At 37.3% G+C, this 20999-nt stretch overlaps 1 protein-coding gene across 6 annotated transcripts in view; it reads left to right on the top strand.

Moving 5' to 3' along the window:
• Window positions 1-19824, top strand: part of LOC145986558 (dual oxidase maturation factor 1-like) — a 445828-nt gene extending 426004 nt beyond the window's left edge. For 5 of the 6 annotated variants that reach the window (XM_083120706.1, XM_083120704.1, XM_083120707.1 and 2 more), the window contains exons 7-9: window positions 4108-4312; window positions 8706-9131; window positions 19151-19824. In XM_083120706.1, coding sequence (XP_082976832.1) covers window positions 4108-4312; window positions 8706-9131; window positions 19151-19193 — 674 coding nt within the window. In that variant the 3' untranslated portion in view covers window positions 19194-19824. The remainder of the gene's footprint in view (window positions 1-4107; window positions 4313-8705; window positions 9132-19150) is intronic. The other variant, XM_083120708.1, reaches the window with a different exon arrangement.
• Window positions 19825-20999: the final 1175 nt, after the last annotated feature.

Raw genomic sequence — 20999 nt, 5'->3', positions numbered from 1 at the left:
CCCTTCGATTGCAAAGTTATCACCACTGTACCATCGGGGAGGTATTTCATCTCGACGATGATGATGAAATGCTGAAATTGATAGCAAAACGAACACAAACATTTATGCATTACTCGTAATTCGAAGGCTGTTGGTACATCGAACACGTATGAATGGACGCATCTAGAAGGACATGAGATATATATATAAGATGCATTCACTTTTCGTTTTTCGCGAACAAGTGTTACCGCAGCACACGCGGGCGAGGGCCAAAATTACTTGCAGCCCGCGACACCTGATACCTGACACGAGAGAGATTGTTTTGCGGATCGTGAGTGGGAAAGGCGTGAAGGGGCAGCTCCACAAACGCCGGGAACCTGTTCTGGTAACTGGAGGCCACCCACTGTTCACTCCTTTCCAATGTGGAGTGAACTATCTGCTCACAACGATTTCTCAATTTGATGGGATTTGTAATGGAAGGCACCATCCGCGTTCAACAATGCAAGAGGTTGCTCGCACAGAGTCAACCAGAGGGAGGTATGCAGCAACTCGCCCACAGCTCATATTTCATTGCATATTTAGCAATCTGAGGTTGTGGTATCGGAGCAAGAAATGAAATAACTAATTCTCTGCCATTCCTAAACTAGAAGATTTATTGCGACAGCAAAGTAAGTCTCCCAGAAAATGGAGAAAATGGATCCACGCTTGACCATCCTTATGAATTTCCTTCGGAGTATCTCTTTATATCTTTGTTCATTGATTGATTGATTTGCTTTATTTTACTTCGATTTTTGTGCCACTTTCGGCTAATTTGCGAAAATTGAGATGAGTGATGATATGATGAGTGGACACTCACAAACATCCATGCCCAGGCCGGCATTCGAAGCCAAGACCCCTGGCGTCATAGTGCGATGTGCTAACCACTACGCCACTGGGGCCGACCTTTATTTATATCTTTGCATTGGACGTGCTAAACGATCTATCCACCGAAGTTTTCTTGATTTAATTGTCCTAATAATACCAAGGGAAGAATATAGATTATGCTGTTCAGTATTATGTAACCTTCTCCACTTAATCTGTTTCGTCTGTTTAGGTCCAAATATCGACCTTAAGAGTTTATTTTCAAAAACACGTTTCACATTCATACAAAATTACTGTTTCGTATATTGTAACCCTTAGATTTTTTATAGTAAACGAGAGGATAAAGTTTATTAAAGCTGAGTCAGTACGCTCCTCCTTATCATCGTATACATGCTATCTTGATTTTCATGTGTACACATACATACGTCTATGTTTGGAATTGCTTGTGCTGAAATATAAACATCCACACACACGATGATACATAATATATGTGAATGAATTAACTTTATGACTCTCTCAAACTTCTCCCTTTTTACGTGTCCCTGCCAGCAAGACAATTGATGAATTTGGATTGTAACACAATTAAGCCTCGTTTCCATGATACAAAAGACACTAATATGCTGACCAAGGCAGTCTATATTTCTGTAAAAAGCACAACATGTAACGTTTCAACCCCCTATCAACAGTCAAGTTTCGATCACAATAATAACGAAAATTAATTACAAAATGAACTGCAAATTTATATAATGAAGTCCAGTGCAAGTGCACAGATGAGATGCACATCAATTTTGCCAACACACCTCTTGCAAAATCTTTCCTTCGGATCTTCAGACAGTTGAACATCTCTACAGAAAGTTTAATAGTCCCTCGAAATGGATTGTAAACCATAATTTATGGTTCATAAAAGGACGAAAGGGTTTGGCGCATTCTTCCACTTTCGAAGCTTACGACTTGTTTACTGATTCTTAAGGCTTCCAGAATTCTCCAAGCATTATCAAGGAACAACTCATCCGTAAAATAAATTCATTGTGCGGAAGCCTTGTGGGTTTTGCCAAGGTTAGCTTTACTACATTGAGTTTCAATTTCTCGTCACGTTAAACAGATACACGAAAATATCCCTGTATCTTTGTCTGTATTCTCAGCAGCGATATCTGGGTATGTAAAAATTAACATTTATATTCAGGTTATGTTCCTCTGCATATTTCTGAAAATGTCAATTTACTCGAAATTTTCTTTACAAGTGTGTATGCATCTACGAAACATTATTCCTCTTTTTTATGGCAAGCCTATACTAATGGAGAATGTTGATACTACTCAAAGTAAAAAACTTTGAGCTCTACTATATCTGCCCATATCAGTCCTAAACTGCAGGGAGGAGAATATTTGAGAAGTTGATACATAAAGAAGATTTGCACATACTAAACACCTCGCCATGCCAAACAATGTGTATTTGTTTCCTGGAAGGTCCACTACAACGAATCTCGTAACATGTGTAAATGGTGTTATATTAGCGCTAAATAAAGAACAATAGACACAGCTGAAACCTTTCCCTGTGTTTTAAGCAGTGTTGTAAGATGCATATTATGCGCTTTACAACACACCACATTGTATGGGAAAAAGGATGTTTTAATCTGTGGTCTCAGATTAACTCATTCTTGTTTACCACGCCTGGATTTAGCATACATAGATATATGTATATATATATAACTATACGACGCTCATGCAGCGTCATATATACTCAAAGTACTCATAATACAGAGCATTCCCTGACATTCGTTACGAGACTCGGCGGCAAGCGGCCCGGCTTCAGAGCTTGTCTTTCCCGGTGAACGGGGTCCGCGACAGTCGCTAGAGTCTGCTATTAAAATTGCAGTTTTCATATTGTGTACTAACCTTGACTACAGAAGGTGTTGAAAATGATGTCCCTCTGCTGTAACACATTCCTGCCATCTCCGAAGGAAATTAGCATTTACACGTGCAAGTTCGTCTACTTTAATTCTCCCGATTGCTCGTACAATACTATGTTTTAACTCACGGATGGTGTGCGGATTGTCTTTGTATACTTTATTTTTTAATCAGAACTGACCCTGTTACTCTACATTTTTTACGAGGTTTAATATAGTGGTCCTATGTGGAACGGGAACACCAGGAAATTTCGTTGCAAGACGTCGTCGCACTTCTCCACAATTCCTCTTTCCGAAGCAACACTCGACAAGATAAATCCTTTGTTGTAATGTAAACTTTTGTGGTGCCATATTAAGCCACAATCTTCAACACACGGACACGACACAACACAACTTCCGAGGGAGGATTATATTGGCGTCAGTCTGCAACGTAAACAGAAAGGGAAAGAGAGCGAAGGGAGGGGAGAGCGAAAAAATAGACTGTAGCGTGGGATTGTCGCGGACCCCGTTCACCGGGAAAGACAATCGCTGACGCCGGGCCGCTTGCCGCCGAGTCTCGTGAAATTCGTTTTGCAGGTGGAGAGCCGGCACTGAACCTCCAAACTTCCCCTAAATCCGGCTTTGTTGCTGGCATTCGGTACTTTGCAATAAAACCTGCATGACGCTAATTACAAGCGTTTCTTTTAATATTCCAAGAACTCAGACCCGTACCACTGTCTGACGTGGCCATAGGCACGCGGTAAACGATTACTTGTAAACAGAAAATCACAATTATTTTTATGATCGTTTCTCTGATAGGCAGGATACGTTCATGTATCATGCATACCAAAATTTAAACGCGAAATTGCACTCAGGCATTTAAAAGGATTATTATTATTTTGTAATTAGCACGGGCCCCGTTACTTGGATCCAACTGGCCCCTACTCTAAAGTGTGGATGTTAGTACAATTGAAATAAATGGCATGAGTTTTCAACCATCCCAGCCTTGTGCAACTTAATAAGTATCATTTCCCCGATATCTACAACGCTTAAATTCACTCATTAGCTCTAAATTCTATAGCTACTTTTGCACATAAAATATATACAATTTTGCCTTGATCCTCTGGACTAGTTAGTCTAAAATGAAATTCTTGCGTGAGAATAACTGAATAGCCAAGTGAATAAGAACTATGTACTTCTTGTCCAGAAAATCATGAAGTGATAAAAGCGTTTAGGTAATTTCAACAGGCTTTTCAAAGTTGTGTTTTCTAGAACATTAGAGTCTAGAATGCGTGGCTATAAACTCAGCAATATTTGTGTGTGTACGCGTAATGTTCAATTATTTCCTTTTATGATGTTAACGATTGTTCCTTTGCCTTCGCAGGTATTCTCTGCATCACAGTTGGCTTGATCATTTCCATAGTGGATCTCATTTACCCTCACCGCTTCTCCACCATTCTAGAGGTAGATTACGACACTCCGTACGACAGGCATATCATCATAGAGGAGAGCCACGATACCAAGAAGACGAAGAACAAGAACAGACTGGAGGAGCCTCCGAGCGCGGGCCTTGGATCAAGAATACTCAGGTGATACTATCGTCTCGAGACGGGTACGGTAACAGTAGGGGTGTATATGAAACATAACATGCACTGAAAAGATGTCACTTTTTGAAATTGGTTTTATATTAGTAAAGTGGTACTCAGGACTACATTGTAAATACTTTTAAAACTAGACTTTCACGTGTGAAAAATTATAAATATTGACTCCCTCACCCTCACACTTCTCTATTTCAACAAATGTGCTGAAATCCCGCCTATATGTAAGAGGTATGGTAGCAAGGTTGACAAAATTTGTTGTTTTTTCAAAAGAAACAAAAAAAATAATTTTATTGTTTTAAACATGTTTTAAACAAGGACCGAAGAAAACATGTTTTAAACAAATGAAACGTTTAAAACATTATGCCCAGAAGACTTATTTCCTAAGAATAATGATTAATTAGGAATCTGTTAATCATCCAAGGACAGACTGTGTTCCTAGTTACAATGTAAACACTTCACTAACTTCTTAAAATATCCATCTTTGATAATCTTTATTCTTGCATGTAGGTTGTTGGAGAAGCTTCAACTAATGCACATTGACAGGCCGCACTCAGTCCACGTGGTAGGGTAGACTATGTTTTTCGAAATTCGACAATTTATCGTGTATGCAACAAAATATTGACATTAACAACTGTGTAAAGTATGTTAAGTCAGGAACAAAACGATTTCATCCATATAGTATTCAATTTTGAAAATGTTTTAAATACTTGTAAAAAAAAAAAAACTTACCTCACGGGTATTCATCACGAGATGTTTCTTTCTTAATTGAATATACATTTTTAGCCACTGAATAGATTTCTGTGCACAGTAAACAAAATGACACATTGAATGAAAGACAAAGTTACAAAACACGCAAATAACCACACATTATCAAACATTAAGTATCAAATTGTGTTTAAACAAGTATAAAAAAAATGTTTAAAGCACTATGTTTTAAACGTTTAAAACAAGTTGTTGTAAACACTTTTGTTTTAAACATGCCAACCCTGTATGGTACACCTGATAATCGGATTTTTACTCTTAGCCGAGCCAACATTTCTCGCTCGATTGTTCGACTGAAAACCGGTGTCTTAAAATAGTACAGTTCCTTCGTTTAGTTATTGTGTCATTCGAACGCGTACCCTGCTTAGCGGCTGGAACCACACAGCCTGCGCATACGCCCTCAACTCAAACGCATAGATTTATTTTAATTAGTAATTGTGTATGATGTCGTTCCCGAAAATCTGGTCACTCTACTGAGCACACCGTTTTATAATAATTATTTAATTTAATTAAAATATTTCACAATTACAAATAACGTAGTTTTGTCACAGATGATGTTGGAAATGTATACCTTGTTAACCACACATTTTGATTGATTTGATGTTTTAAGTCCACTTTATGCACAGTAAGGCTAATCGGGACTGGACCTAAAGTTTAAAGTGGAATCCGAACCACTATGTAGGCGTACCTCCACCGGGTATCGAACCCGGGACCCCTTGATTACAAGCCGACGACGCTACCACTGCGCCATCGAGGAGGCATCCACATATTTTGAGAAAGTTCCTTTGTGTTAATATACGAGATATTGGTTATTTTATGCAGTTCGAGCGCTCTTGGTTAATTTCGACGATGATGATGATTGATGAATTGGTGCAATGAATGAAAATAAAACGTCCTCTCCAGGATTCGAACCTGCAACCACTGAGTTGTCAGAGCACCACGCTAACGCTACACCACACCTAGCTACAGTTTTCTGCAGCTACAAGAGAAAATGGAAGCCACTGTTTTCCTAAACTTACGTGAGACTCAGGAAATAGAATGCTTTAGAGTGAGCGAATCTTTCACAATAACTTAAGATTATACTCTTGGTCTTTAGAAACGCGAAATTAACATTTCATTAGTTGCACGTACACCAAAAATCTCAGATGGCGCGCATGTCCTTCTCCCGTGATTCATTGCTCCACAGAAAAATATGGATTCCATCTTCACAGGATAATGTTATAGTTGTCCTTGTTGAAGTAAGAAAATCGTGTTGGGAAATTACGGTTGTGACGCTATCTGTAAGATTAGTGCCACGCATTTATCACTGTGAAGCAACAGATTGCGCAATCTTACATGATGTTCGCTCAGAATACCAAAGTTTAATGCCGCCTTGAAATGTCTTGACTGAATGCTTCTATCGCGTTAAGCTTCATCCGCAGCTGATTTTAATCTTCCATATGTATTTTCACTCATAGCATAGACGCAATCTTTCTCTTTGTAACTCAGGGAATGTCTTGAGTTGCCGCCGAGGAATTTTGTAAAAAAAAAAAAAAAAAAAAAAAAAAAGCAAAGGGAAGGCATGATTTTTTATTATCCTTTATCATACTTTCACGGAGATGGCGTTCTTTAATCAATGCGTGTGAGGTAAATTAATTCGATTATGCAACATTTTGGGGGCACGGAGGATATTTTCCAAGCGCTGGAGGGGAAAGAGCTCAAAATCAAAATGCGTCCTTAAGTTGCATACAATGGCGGCGATTAGTTGCCCCCCTCACTTTTTGCCAGTTTTACCCCTGTACTATGACCTCTTAATGCTAAGCCTTGTCTACAAACCACGCCCAGTTTTGCAACCCAATCGCAGCTACCGGTTTCATGCATGGCATTAGAAGAGAAAATCGTTTAAAGAAGAGAGAAAAAAAAGGATATGAGAGAAGCGAGAGAGTTATGGAAAGGAGAAAGAGAACAGAACGCGCACTCTCCGCCAAGACGCAAGGACGCGCTTCGTAAAAAATATTACCCATAAGGAGAATTCCTTCTTAAGTCCGAATTATTATTGTTTTAAAGTATGTAAATAAGAACACCTTTGTTGATTAAACCGATTTTATTAAGTTTGATCATTTTTGCTGTATTACGCGATTGATTAAAATTAAAAATACCAAAAAGAAACGTATGTTCGCGCCTATGGGTGAAATTTACTCAGACATTATTTTCACCGCCCTGCGAGCGGAACTAACGAAGTTCTGATTCAAGGTCTCTACAGTCGGAAGGATTCACTGGAAAGATACTGAAAAGGGTGGTCACAGGCTCTCGTTAGAAATGATTAAAATTATATTTCTAATTTGCCTGGGTAATCTTTACACTACACGCATCCTTACGGGTTAGAGAAGCCAGACACAGGGACACTGTACGGGGCCTGGGTCATACAATATTTTTCAAAAAGTTCTCAGTCTGAAAAAAATCAAGAGATTTTTGTTCCTTAGTGTGAAGTACATGTGCTCTATATAATCACAATACAAACATTATTACAATTAATGAACAATCAATTTATATAGTATTTCGTATTATTACATAAATAAGGGGAATAAACAGAGCATGTTGAACTAATAATTTGGAAGCTATTACAAGTTTCTAAATTAATGTTTCCTTCATTTCTGACGCGCCACTGGTGAGACGTTCATTATATTTAATTACTAAACTGGGTGTGTTCAAAAGGAAACTATGAGTTTGTACATAAAAGTGCAATTTTTAATCATCAATAGCATTCTCTATCCTAATTATCTTTCGTTTACTTTCATTGAATTTGCACGCTACATTGTTTCACAGAAAACGATATTTTCACTTCGTGATTTTATTCTATATTTCATATTAACTATTTTTTATTGAAATATTTAAACAAGATTTTTATTTAGTACTTTATGTAGAATATAATTTCAGTAATTTTGGATGTTTTAACTATGTCAAGACAATCTATGAAGTCAGGAAAAATCACATTAATTGCTTGATTGGAAGTACCAGCGTCCTACAAAACTGTTAATAAACCCCACACAAACAATTATTTTTATCTTGCGCGGGACCTCGGGTAAATGCCAGAGTTTCCCCTCTCTAATTTCGGTTCTGGACAGAGACAGAGACAGAGAGAGAGATAGACATAGAGAGAGACAGAGAGAGAGAGAGAGAGAGAGAGAGAGAGAGAGAGAGGAAAAATTATTATATTAGAAACGAGACATACATGCAGAGGGAGAAAGAGAGGAAATAAAATATGGAGGAAAAACAGGGAGACGAGAACTTTGAGCTGAAGTTTTCATAATGGCTAGATACACCTGATAACCGATCTGGTATTGCCTTTAAGCGAAAATGACATGAGTTTATACAATCTGGATTTAAAACCTACCTTGACAAAACTTTATAAAATACACACTGTACCATTAATGTGCGGAAGAGATATTTTCCTAATTGAACAAAATGTCCTCTATCTTTACTTTATACATTTTAGAAGATTTTAGAAGAGATATATCATTAAAAGTAGGTGTAAGGATAGACTCAAGCAGACGATAGTCCAAGAATCTCAAGACATCGATACGTTAGGATTGACGAAGTTTTCTATCAGAAATTAATTGTCTTTTATTGTTCATTTCAGAAGGTTGTCCAAACGGGAACGTTTTGGAAATCGCCAGGGTTTGGACAACGAGGGCTTCGAAATGGATCCCCCTAAATCTCCATGGCGGTATCCGCACTTGCTGCATCGAGGATTGGAGAGGACGATGGCAGTTGAGAGGTCAAGCTCAAAGAAGTCCGTGAGCTTTCGAAGACAGAGCCGACCGGAAATGGCGGTGATACCAAATTTCCATCGTAGTGCGTCTCAAGACTCAAGTGATTCGAGTGCCAGTTCCGCAGCAGAGGTGTTTCACAAGGATCCCCTGCAAGATATTCGAAGGCAGAACTCCTCGGGATCCAGTGCGTCGAGTCTGGGTCTGTCTTTCCTTACAAGAGGTGGGCGATACTCCTCTGACAGCCAGTCTATCATAGTGCCTTCTGTGGCAAGCTCTCACAAAAAATTAACCAGGTAAGGTTATAAAATTCAATTCAGCAATGGTGGCAATTTATCTTCTTGCAGCTCTAATAGGCATCTAATTGCTTGGAACAAGGAATTAACTTATATCTACACAGTATTTCTTAAGCCCCTCCGGGATTTCGGAAGTTGATAGCACAGGGCCAACTCACCCCTGTGGGTGAGAGTATGTCGGTCGATCCTTGATTCAAAAACAACATTACACTGTAACAATTGACTCGCTTTTAGAATATTGCAGGACCAAAAAGCTTTCTGTACATGCCATGTGCACAGGTGCACATTACTGGCTACTAGTGGAGAAACTGGTAAGTGGTAACTCAGCCATGACATCTGCTACAAAACAAACACATACATTTTGCATGCTTTCATCTGTTGTACGAGTTTGCTACCAAACTTCAAAATCCTGGAGGAACTTTTGAAACATGGTGTATAATATGTATAATACACAAGTTCCCTCTAACCTGAAAATCATGGAAAAGTCAGGGAATTTCAACAAAAAAAATCAAATTCTTGAAAAAATTAGGAATATTAAATATAAACATAAGAAATACAAATACGTCATGGCAACCTCTCTCATATTTGCAATCAAATACCAGGGCCAATGACGCAGGAACGGGAGGTACAGGGGTACATTATACCCCTGAAATATTTTGAAAGGGAGTACCGTACCCCCTAAACCGTAGATCCAAGTTGTACCCCCCCCCCTTCCTCAGATAATTTGATAGACCCAAGGTGCTATTGTTAAAAGAACCCATTTTCTAATCGCTCAATACAAAAAGTGTACATTGTTTATAAGTAGAGCCCGGAAGTTCAGGCATTTATTTTCGTTAAAATAGGCAGGCAAAAAGGCATTTATAATGTGGTAAATAGGCACTAAAAATGAAAAAAAGGCAAAATAAACCGAAAAAAGGCACATTTAGAAGTCGCTTACTTTTATCTATAATTTCTGGCAAAATGTTAAAATCTAAATTGGGAAGAGCATTTCAATTTTCTCCGTCTTGATTGCACATAACTACAAGGTGCTTTTTAAGTTCTCAACATTCATTGATAGTCGTCTGTCAGAGAGAATGTTTTTCATAATAGAAAATGATCTTTCTACTTCGACAGAAGTTATTGGAGCATACCTATACAAGCTAATGTAGCTGGACTCATTTTGGTAACAGCATTTTCACCTTTTAGAATATCACAAATTGTTTTCAATTGTTTCAAGTCATCATTTGCACTCACTACCCGTTAGCACTTTTCCGCAACAGCTGACCCCTTTTCTCCTGGCACTTCCATCATCTGCTGCATAGATTCCTCGAAGATTTTCATGGATGCTATAATTATAATTGTCTCTGGCAATGCAACATAATGTGCAAAAGTAAACTTGAATAGCACAGGAGTTTTTTCACTTCACGAATTGAAGCAGCTTCATTTTCTGGAAGAGCATCGATCACCTCACTGATTTTTTTAAGGTTGTTAGCATAATATATAGCTGCTGATATCCAGGTTCCCTATCTCGTCAAGACTGGTTGCTGAGGTAAACTAAGCTCAATCGCAACTTCCTGAAATTTTCGGGTTCGAGAGGGAGATTTCAGAATTTTTTTCTTTGTGTTCGAAATCAACCTGTCCACTTCATCGGTCAATCATGCACAAGAAATGTTAACCGAAAGGCAATATCCTGACTCAGCATGAAATACTTTTTTCTCACACTTTTCTCCTTCAGCAATGTTGAAACATGCGTGAGTTCAATATTACTTAAATAAGGCGAAAATTATTCACATAATAAACGGAAGAAAAATAAATGCCAACAACGTTTTTTGGGAGAAAAATAATTTATATACACATTTTTTTTTAAAAAAATGTCAAATTTCATTGAAAAAGGCATTATAATTAAAAATAGGCAGTGGGGTCCCAAATAGGCAAAATAGGCAAAATGAAAAGGCTTCCAAAACATTCGAAACAACATAAGAAACGTATATCCGGAAAATTTTTATCAATATATGCAGTAGATAAAAAGAGGCATTTTGCCAAACTTCCGGGCTCTATTTATAAGCATTATCTTCCTTACCACAGAAATTCAAATCATTGTAAACTTATTATTTTACATTGTGCTACTAGTTTCTCATTGACTTGGGTTCTTGGAAATATTTTTAAGATGAAAATTGTTTAAAATGTGTGTGGAACGATAGAATCAGATTTAATTTATTTTCAGAAAATCACTCTGCTGATGAATGTTCCTTTGTGTAAGGGGAGCATGGGCGTCTGGAAGGGGGCAGGGGGGGGGGCGTGGCCCCCCTGGAAAATGAAATTCAACCAAAAAATATGTATTTCACACATATAATTTCATTTTAGCCACAATAATATGTGTTAATTATTGCATGAACACCATAAATTCAAATTTAAGCCATGTTTTTTAGGGAACAACACTATTTTGGGGGAAAATTTGCCTTCGTTTGCCCCACCCTGGAAAAAATACCTTCCTTGCCCCTCCCTGGAAAAAATCCTGCGGACGTCCATGAAGGGGGGTATACTTTTCTAGAGAAGTGGTCTCATCGATTCGAAGATAAAATATAAATCTGACCTTACCTTTTGAATTTTTCAAATGGAATTTTCTCAAACTAAATACTTCCTCAATTTCCCGTCTCGTCTTGTTTTCGAGAGGGTATTCGGAAAGTTATACTTAAACGTCTAGAAAGAGATTTCTTGAAATTAAAGATAATACTGAGACAATAATACTATGTTTCCTCTCAAATTTCGAGACAAGACTGGAATAAATCTCTGGAAAAGACGATACTTGATGTCTGAGACGATCTCGTTCAAAACTTTGGTATCATATTTGAAGAATTTACTTAAAATATATTTAAACTACTATATGGATTATTCAGACATATCAACAGTGGCGTAGCATTATAGTACGCCCATTCTCCCGGCGTTCCCTGATTTAAAATTTCAAAAATGCGTAAATGCTGTAAATATATAATAAAACTTGACTAATTTAATATATGTTTGATCTTCATGGCATTATAATAGCTGTTTTTCGCTCAACTAGCAACATTCGTTCTAACATTTTTGTTTTTCAATGCCTTTCCTGGCCGGACGCCGGGAGGAATTGACATGTCACCATAAAATATGTATGTATCTGCATTTAATACAACAATACTAGATATTATCGTAGGAATAAAAGGGGAGGATAACAATGAAGCAAAAGCAGTAAATGTATCCATAATTTCCAAGTTCTTCCCTGCAATATGCTAAAATTTACATTTCTTCTTATTATTATTTTCTTTGAATAAAGCATTTTCCATATCATCAATTTCATCTAGCTACTATTCATCATATTCGTTGCGATAAACCAAATGTAAATAAAGTGACGCAAATGTAAGAAAAATACAATAAAATATCAAAAGAATCAAGTCAACATTTGTGCCATCAAGTGCACACGTGTATTTTCATCATGCTGGGTGCCTATTACCTGCCGTTTTAAAAGTTCTTAGCGTCTATAAATCTACACCCCTGCTCATTACTCTAAGAAACAACAGCACTACGTGTTTTGTACTACTGAAGTATGAGATACTCGGAAGGCAGTTTCATCTTGATGTCAGAGAAAACCTCCCGCGGTTGTAAACACAAGAGGGCGGAAAAAAGCCCAGTGGACCTTCAGGCTTCTGGCCCTGAATGCCGACGGCAGAGAGATGTATCCCATTCTCTTTGGCTGACGGTCTGTCCGTTTCTTTTCATCCTTCCTCAATTTGGTCACACCCTAAATACAAGTGTGCGGGGCAGTACACCCTCAAATTTGTCTCTGTCAGCTTGAACACAATAGAATCACGAATGTACTCCTTCCAGAAATAGTTTATGAACGGAAATCGGCAGAAACTTTGTTTCCCAAATAAAATAAATATTCCGCTGTGCGGTGTCTAGTCTGTCGGAGAATTTGGACTCGTAACCTAAGAAAGAAAATAAGTGGCAAATGGAAACCCCCATTAGCCGCCCCCGTGACGGAGCGGTTACCACATCGCGCTTCGACGCCAGGGGTCCCGAGTTCGAATTCCGGTCTGACCATGGGTGTTTGTTGAGTGTCCATTCATCAATTTCATCATATCACCACTCATCCTGATCTTTGCAATTAGCCAAAGTGGCAGAAGAGCAAAGTAAAATCAATCAATCAAGCAAACCCCCATTACTGGCCTCGCCGATGGTGCAGTGGTAATGTCGCCGCTTGTAATCAAGGGTTCCCGGTTTCAGATCCCAGCGGAGGCACACAGTAGTTCGGATCCCACTTTAAACTGTAGGTCCAGTCCAGATTAACCTTCCTGTGCATAAAGTGGGCTTAAACGCCAACTCAATCAAGCAAGCCATGATCATTATTTTTTTTTCCTTAGTGCAATTTTAGCCCCCTAGAGTGTATTATCCACTTTACAATTCTACATTTGGAGCCACATGAAAGACTTAGTTTACAAGACACCGGTAAACTCGCAAGAAGAGCTCAGGGAGAGGATCTTAACAGCTGGTCAACACATCAAGGACACCATCACATCACGAATTAAGAGAACAAATGTCCTTAAAAACCTGCATGCCTACATTCGTAATGGAGGTGCCCACTTTGAGCAAGACTTGTAATGTTCTTTAATTGTATTGTTCATTGATTCCATTCACATGAAAATGAATGGAGTATTATTTCTTGTATACAAATGTGAATGTTAGTAAGAAGAAAGAGACGGAAAGGCGGTGCATAGAGTGCTCACTGGTCTGCACAAGTGCAAACTACTTGCCCAAGCCTGCTTTAAAGTGTTAAAGTAAGTTAAGAAAACATTACAGAATGATCTGGAAACATATTTCAAAATACTTGCCAAATTAGGGAATTTATTTTGAGAGGGAAACCTGTAACAGCATACAATATCTTGGAGTTGAATCTTTTGGCAAAGAAGTTGACAACAAATATTTCAGATGTTCATGAAAGCTTATGGGAAAGTTAATCAACAATCTTACATAATTATCTTGACCAGACTCCAAGAAAAATTTATGGAAAATATGGCCAAAGTTGTAGAGAAATGGGTGAATCTTCCATCCGCAGAACGCTTTGTCCATGCAACAGTGTTTGACAGTTAAAAGCATCCCTGTGCTTGGGCATCCACCTTACGCACCAAATCTTGTTCCATTACAAGCAGGTTTGTATTCGTTGAAAAGGTCTAAAGATAAATGGAACATCTTCTGAAAGATATTTCAGACCATGAAATCGAGCTCGGTTTCCATCATGACAGCATGGAATGTGGATACTTGTGACATTCAGAGGGCAAGTACTTTGAAGATGATACCAGCCAGGGGAACTTGTGTAGTATAGTCTGAATCTCTCTCCTTTTTTTTCACACATTGTAGGTATGCTATATTTATATATAGGATCAAAGGAAGTCGCATGTTTTCTGTGGGCCACAAGTTTGACAGACCTCATACAGAACATTACGAAACTAGACAATAAATAAACAAATGAATCTTCATGGACCTATTTACCATGGTTGCAATGCACAATATTATTTCACACCTCATTGTTTCTGCATTTGAATACTGTTATAATGTCTCTTGCTTTATTTTATCACAAGTATCCACTCAGCGACTGGACCTTATATCATGTTTCAACATTGACTATTTTTAAAAAAATGTCTAGTTTCTAAATTTTGAAGAATTGCATCTAATTAGGATTCCACTTAGAACATCCATTCACTGTTGCCTACATGTTTGTGATAGTTTCATGGTGCTGTAAACCTATTTTTTTATTGCATAGCCTGCTCTAGGATGAATTCTAAGCAAATCTAATTTCAGGTTGCTTGCTGTCAGGGGAACTGCCTTCCAACCTACACTATGAGAACAGACCATTTTCTGTTTCCTTATCAAAGTAATTTGTACCATTCCTCATGCATGGTGAAGTATGTACATTTTACATACATCATTTTGGTAAGCGTTACGTATCTGACTCATGTTCCTGTATATGAGCAGATTCTCTCAGGCTATCAACAGGTGAGTTCTGGATAGGTTTCTGAGAGCTCTAGAACTCTTATCTTCAGGGTAGAAGTGCATTATTGAGTATCAACCTGGTTTATATGTATTTGGAGTGGGAGGTTCTCGGTGTAGATGTCACCATGGAGACAGAGAAGAATAACAACGTTCTGTTCTTGGATACTCTCAACAAACGCAAGCCACACTGAACTCTGGGACATGGTGTATATCGGAAACTGACTCTCACTGATCTATATCTTAATGCCAGTAGTTTTGACCATCCATCTAAACAAGCCACAGTACTCTCAGTCTTGTTCTAGCAGGTCATCTCAATCAGTGATGCCGAGCATCTACCAGAGGTAGTACAAGCACCTTCACATTGTGTTCATACGGAACAGGTATTCAGAAAACAACATGAACAAAATACTAAACCGAGTACTGTCCAAGAAGACTAGCACAGAGACAACCCTGTATACATCAAGAAATCTGGATCCTTAAGAAAACCCAGACACTGTAGGCAATCTGGACATGCCAGGAATCATGAACACATCGAGAGAACTGGACAAAGCAGAGGACCAGACGATAGCCATCCTACCTGACATTGAAAACCTCTATAATTGTAAGCTGCATCCTTGCCAAACATAATATAAAAAAACATTCCTAAATCAAGAAACAGGAGCAACCCCAAGGACAATTTAGGACTCAAAACGCATGGAGTTTACAGTATTGCTTGCAAATGTGGTAAAGCATACTTTGCACAGATGTGCAGTACAATTGAACAGTGCGGCATTATGAATTTCCATCCAGAGAAGTTGGGACTGGTAGAACATTCAATCAATGAGGGCCATAGAACAGATTTTGGCAACACAGAAATTATGCATGTCTTCCAACTATTGGAGCCGCTTTACCAAAGAAACATATGTGAGGAAGAAGTGGATCTCAATCACGTCATGGGACTTGAACTGGGGCCAGCCTGGCTAGCAATAGTCAAACAACAGAATGGACGTATCAGACATGGTTCCCAATTGGTCTACCATCTACATCAGGAACCTACTACTGCAAATATATATAAACCAGGTTAACGTTCAGCACTGCAATTCTACCCTGAAGATGAGTGACGTTAGCTCTCGAAAGCTTGGAAAGCTCTCCAAATCTAAACTGCTCAGTAGCCAGAGAGAATTTGTTCATCATTCAACCCAGGAAAGCTTCAGGTCTGATTTCACATTCATACTTTTTTCCTTAAAATCATCAGTACTCGCCTACCAGATTCCTCCTGAAGAACGCTGTATATAAAACAATTACACCTAAGAATATGAACCATATATATAATCATTACTGTCAACAGGATGCAGGGAGATTTAACTAGTAGTCATAATAATTACTTCAAACTCCATATTGAACACTAACACAATTTACCTACTTTCTTCTATTGGCTACATTCATTACATGGGAACAGGGAGTGTGGGACAGGTAATTTATTTGACACATATTTTGGCACTTAGCCAAAAGTGACAGAAAAGTGACATTAAATAAACTAAATCAAATCAAATCAACCTAAACAAGTGACAAGGGAAAAGTGTTGTTGCAAAATAGCAAAAGAGAATTTTAAGTACAACCTGTCTGCAAACTGCATCCTGCTGCCTTTGTTTTTTTTAGTGTGTGTGTGTAAATAATATATAAATAGAATAGAAAGATAATTTAAATAATAAAAGAATGCATACAAATAGTAAATGAATGTATAAAATCTAGATCATGGGCGTCACCAGAAATTTTTGTAGGGGGATCACGCTATTGATAAAACTTTAGAAGTAGAAAAAATTACAATAATTATTATCATGGTTATGATTATTAAACAACAATAAATATTATACTTACTTACTCGGATCCTCTTCTACCCAAAGGTGTCGAGGTTTTGTAGAGAGGTCTCCATTGGTTACGATCCTCTGCTATCTTCCTTGTTTGATCCCATTTAATGCCTCTTCTGTTCAGGGTCTGCTCAATGTTCGAGTTCCATGTTTGCCGTGGTCTTCCTTGGGGCCCCTTTTTTTTTCTTCCTATTCCTCTTGATCCTTGCCTCCCATATTTCCTTTGGTATTCTTCCATCCTTCATTCTATTAACATGGCCAAACCATCTCAGTTGTGCCTCGATGACATTTTGTTCCACTGGTTTTGAATGTAGCTTTATCCTGATCGTTTGATTCCTAATTATATCTCTTCTTCTTTTTTCAACCACTCTTCTTAAATATTTCATTTGCGCTGTCTGTATCTGCTTGCTTGTAAATACCCACGACTCGCTCCCATATAGCATAGTTGGTAAATACGTTGATTTATATATTGCCATTTTTGTTTTCTGGCTGATTTCTTTCTTTCCTAGAAACCCCTGATTGATAGCATAATATAGTTTGTTTGTGTTTTGTATTCTTGTATTTAATTCTTCCATTGCTGTTGACGGTGATTCCAAGGTATTTAAAACTCTTAATTTGTTCCAGTTCTTCATTTTCAAACTCTATTATGCATGGTTTCTGTTCTCTGGCTATTCTCACAATTATCTTTATTTATTTTCATTGATTTATTTAATAGGCTATTATTTATAATATTCAAGTTTCTTTGTAAGTTTGCTTGTGAATTAGCAAAGAGAACTATATCATCTGCATACAGCAGCTCTGAAATATTTACTGCTTTCATTCTCCAATATCCTACTTGGAATTCCTCATTTTTGTTTTTATTTCTTTTAGCACATCGTCCAGTAAAATTATAAACAAGTAAGGTGATAGTATATCGCCGTGTCTTACTTCGGCTGTAACTTCAAACTCCTCTAATTTATTATTGCTTGTCCTTACATAACTTCTGCATTCCTTGTAAAAACTTTGTATGGCTTTTATTAGTTCTTGGTTTATTCCTCTTTCTTAATACTTTCCATAACACATGTCGAGGAACTCTCTCCAAAGGCTTTCTCTAAGTCCATGAAACATAAGTATAATTCTCTATCATATTCAATTACTTTTTCTATGATCTGTCTTAAAGTAAATATATGGTCCTGCACACTTCTTCCTGGCCTAAATCCACTTTACATTTCTTACAAGTTACCTTCTATTTCTTTCCTCAGTCTTGTTTCTAGAAGTCTAGAATATATCTTACTGGGAACACTCAATAGAGAAATTCCTCTATCGTTTTTTCATTTTCTGTTGTCTCCTTTTTTAAAAATAGGGATTATTATCGAGACCTCCCAGTCCTTCACTATTTTTTCTCCTTTATTTTAAATTAACCAATTTAAATTAAAATAAACCAATTGTATTCCAATTTATTATTCTATCCTTAGACTTTTTAACTCGATTCAGCAGATGACTGGATATCCAGCACAACTGTTTTTCCTTATCTTTTTGCACTTCACACAGTTTATTCTGTTTTGTTATTAAAGTTACATATGCCTTGTTCAGAAAAAGCTTAAAAGTTGTAGGGAAATATTAGTCACAAAGTTTGTTGTTTGATGTCTTGCAAACAACTTTAATTTTTGGAATTTTGAATACTGTGGAACCATTTATTCTTTTGATTAAATTATAGAATGAAAACATAATCTGGTACTGCATTTTATTCTCTGTTCTTTTCGATACAGCAGTTTTCAATTTGAACTTTATTTACATTATTGACAATAAAAATAGCAACTTGAAATACATATGTCAATTTCCCTAGGTGAGGTCGATGGACCAGTTTGAGACCCTTCCAGGTGCTCATGATCTACATTCAGTTTTTTGAGGAAGGACATTAAAATCTCTGAATTTGTAAGCTTTTGTGTATATTCTGCATTTTTTATGTATATTGCACGTATCAAGTAAAAAAACCTAAGTTTCACACATAATTTCCCAACCCTGCATGTGGATAATCCTTGTATACACGGATGTAACAAATTTAATCTGCTTTACTTCTTTAAGGAACAAAGTTAAATTGCGGGTAGCAAATTTTGTTGAGGTCTGCATGAAACCGAGATGAACTGTTACAGTAGAATGAAGTTTGATTCCCCTTTTACTTTTCTGTTCCAGAGTGAGTCCTTCAATCAACCATCAAGAGGTAGCAATGTGGTAGCAAAGGACCTCAATCACTTAGCGGCTGTGACTGTAGCAACAAGGTGAACGCTCAAAGAACTCTGTGCATAATTGTCTTGAGTTGTCGACTTGAGATGTGATTGGTTGTTTTGAACTTTAAAGTGACACTGAGTGAAAACACAGAAACTGCTTTTTTTTTATCAATACCCAAGATGCCAAAATAATACAAGAAACTGTTCATTATATGTATTTAGTCTTTTAAAATGTTACTGTAAATACTAAAAAAAAGAAGGTAATGTCCTAGCTACTTATAGTTTTCAAGTGAATTGTTACTTGTTTTTAATACTCTAAAGTTTCGTAAAATATATATTGTGATACACAATGAAAATGTTGTACAAAAAAACTTAAATTTTAAGTCAGTAGCAAAATTACTATTTATCATTTTCCTCGTTAGCTTCTTTCCTCATATAAAATAAATGTTTATAATGATACCATTGCTTCTTCAGATGTGAGCATGTGTACTTTTTTTTTAACATAGCATCATGCTTTTAATTCATGAGAAAATGCAAAAGAAAAAAAAGCTATATGTTGTTAAAACATAAAATGGTGTTAGTTTGATCTTGAATGGAGATCAATTTTCTGTATTATTACTTTTATTGAGCCAAACATACACATACATAATGTTTTCTTGGTGTTTTCTTATCCATAATGTCCTCTAGTTGTACGCTTCTATTTTCTATCTTCCCTCCTAGAACTTTATTCCTGGCACTTATACAAATCTATGGCAGGGTGCCTACCAACCAGAAATTCCATGTTAATTTCTTCACAGATTTAAAAAATGACCACACTGAATTCAAAATGGATTTTTACACTTTTTTTTGTAGCTGTTCCACTCCAGTTTTATGTAAGATTTATAATATCACTTTAAGATGCAGTTCTGGGGGTGGTAATTTTATTTTACTGGGCAATCAAAATATAATCTGTCCATGTTTATAATTTTAGATCAAGTAGAATGATCATGAATGTCCATGTACGATGTTATAGAGATGTCCTTACCCTACTAATGTATGTTGTTCTTTTTTTTTCAAATTGACTGTTTAGGGCCATAGATGTGGAGTTAAAACAACAAGATTTCATTGAATTTCTGACAAAAGATTGCTCACCTAAGAAATCCATATTTGTTTGGCTGCAGAAGGCTTCTGAGGATGCTGTAGGGGACATTAGCAATGTGCTTTGTTGGGTGAAGAAGTTTCAAGGAGAAGAAATGAAAATAATAAATAGGCTGAGGGGTTGTTGTCCATCAGGTTTGTAGTCAGAAATTTATTTCAGAGGGGCTCATCCTTTATCAGAAGCTGCCATCTAAAGGTGAAAAATTTGGGGGGTAGAAGAAATTGATTGATTGATTTAGATTATTTTACTTCACGTTTTGTTCCTCTTGGCTAATTTGCGAAGATTGGGATGAGTGATGAAATGATGAAATTGATGAATGGACATTCACAAAACAACCAAGCCCGAGCGGGACTCGAACCTGGGACCCTTGGTGTCGCAGCATGATGTGCTAACCACTCTGCCACAGGGTCCGGCTAGAAGAATTTAAGATGAATATCTCTATCATTAAAAACTTATTATACAAAATGTTTAATCCTGTTAATGAAGTAAAATTAATTACCACTACACTATTTAAATTAGATATTTGAAGGATTTGGGAGGGGGGGGGCTTCGGCTCCCTGAGTCCTCCCCCTGGCTACGTGCCTGTTGTCTATCAATATCAATCACCAATTAAAACAGTCAACGTGCTGATGCATTGATTCGAAAAGACGGATGCATCACAGTTAAGGAATGTTAC

This window comes from Lepisma saccharinum, chromosome 4, assembly GCF_977018435.1.
Source record: "Lepisma saccharinum chromosome 4, izLepSacc3.1, whole genome shotgun sequence".
NCBI classification, from domain to species: domain Eukaryota; kingdom Metazoa; phylum Arthropoda; class Insecta; order Zygentoma; family Lepismatidae; genus Lepisma; species Lepisma saccharinum.
This window is presented reverse-complemented; position numbering and strand designations above follow the sequence as displayed.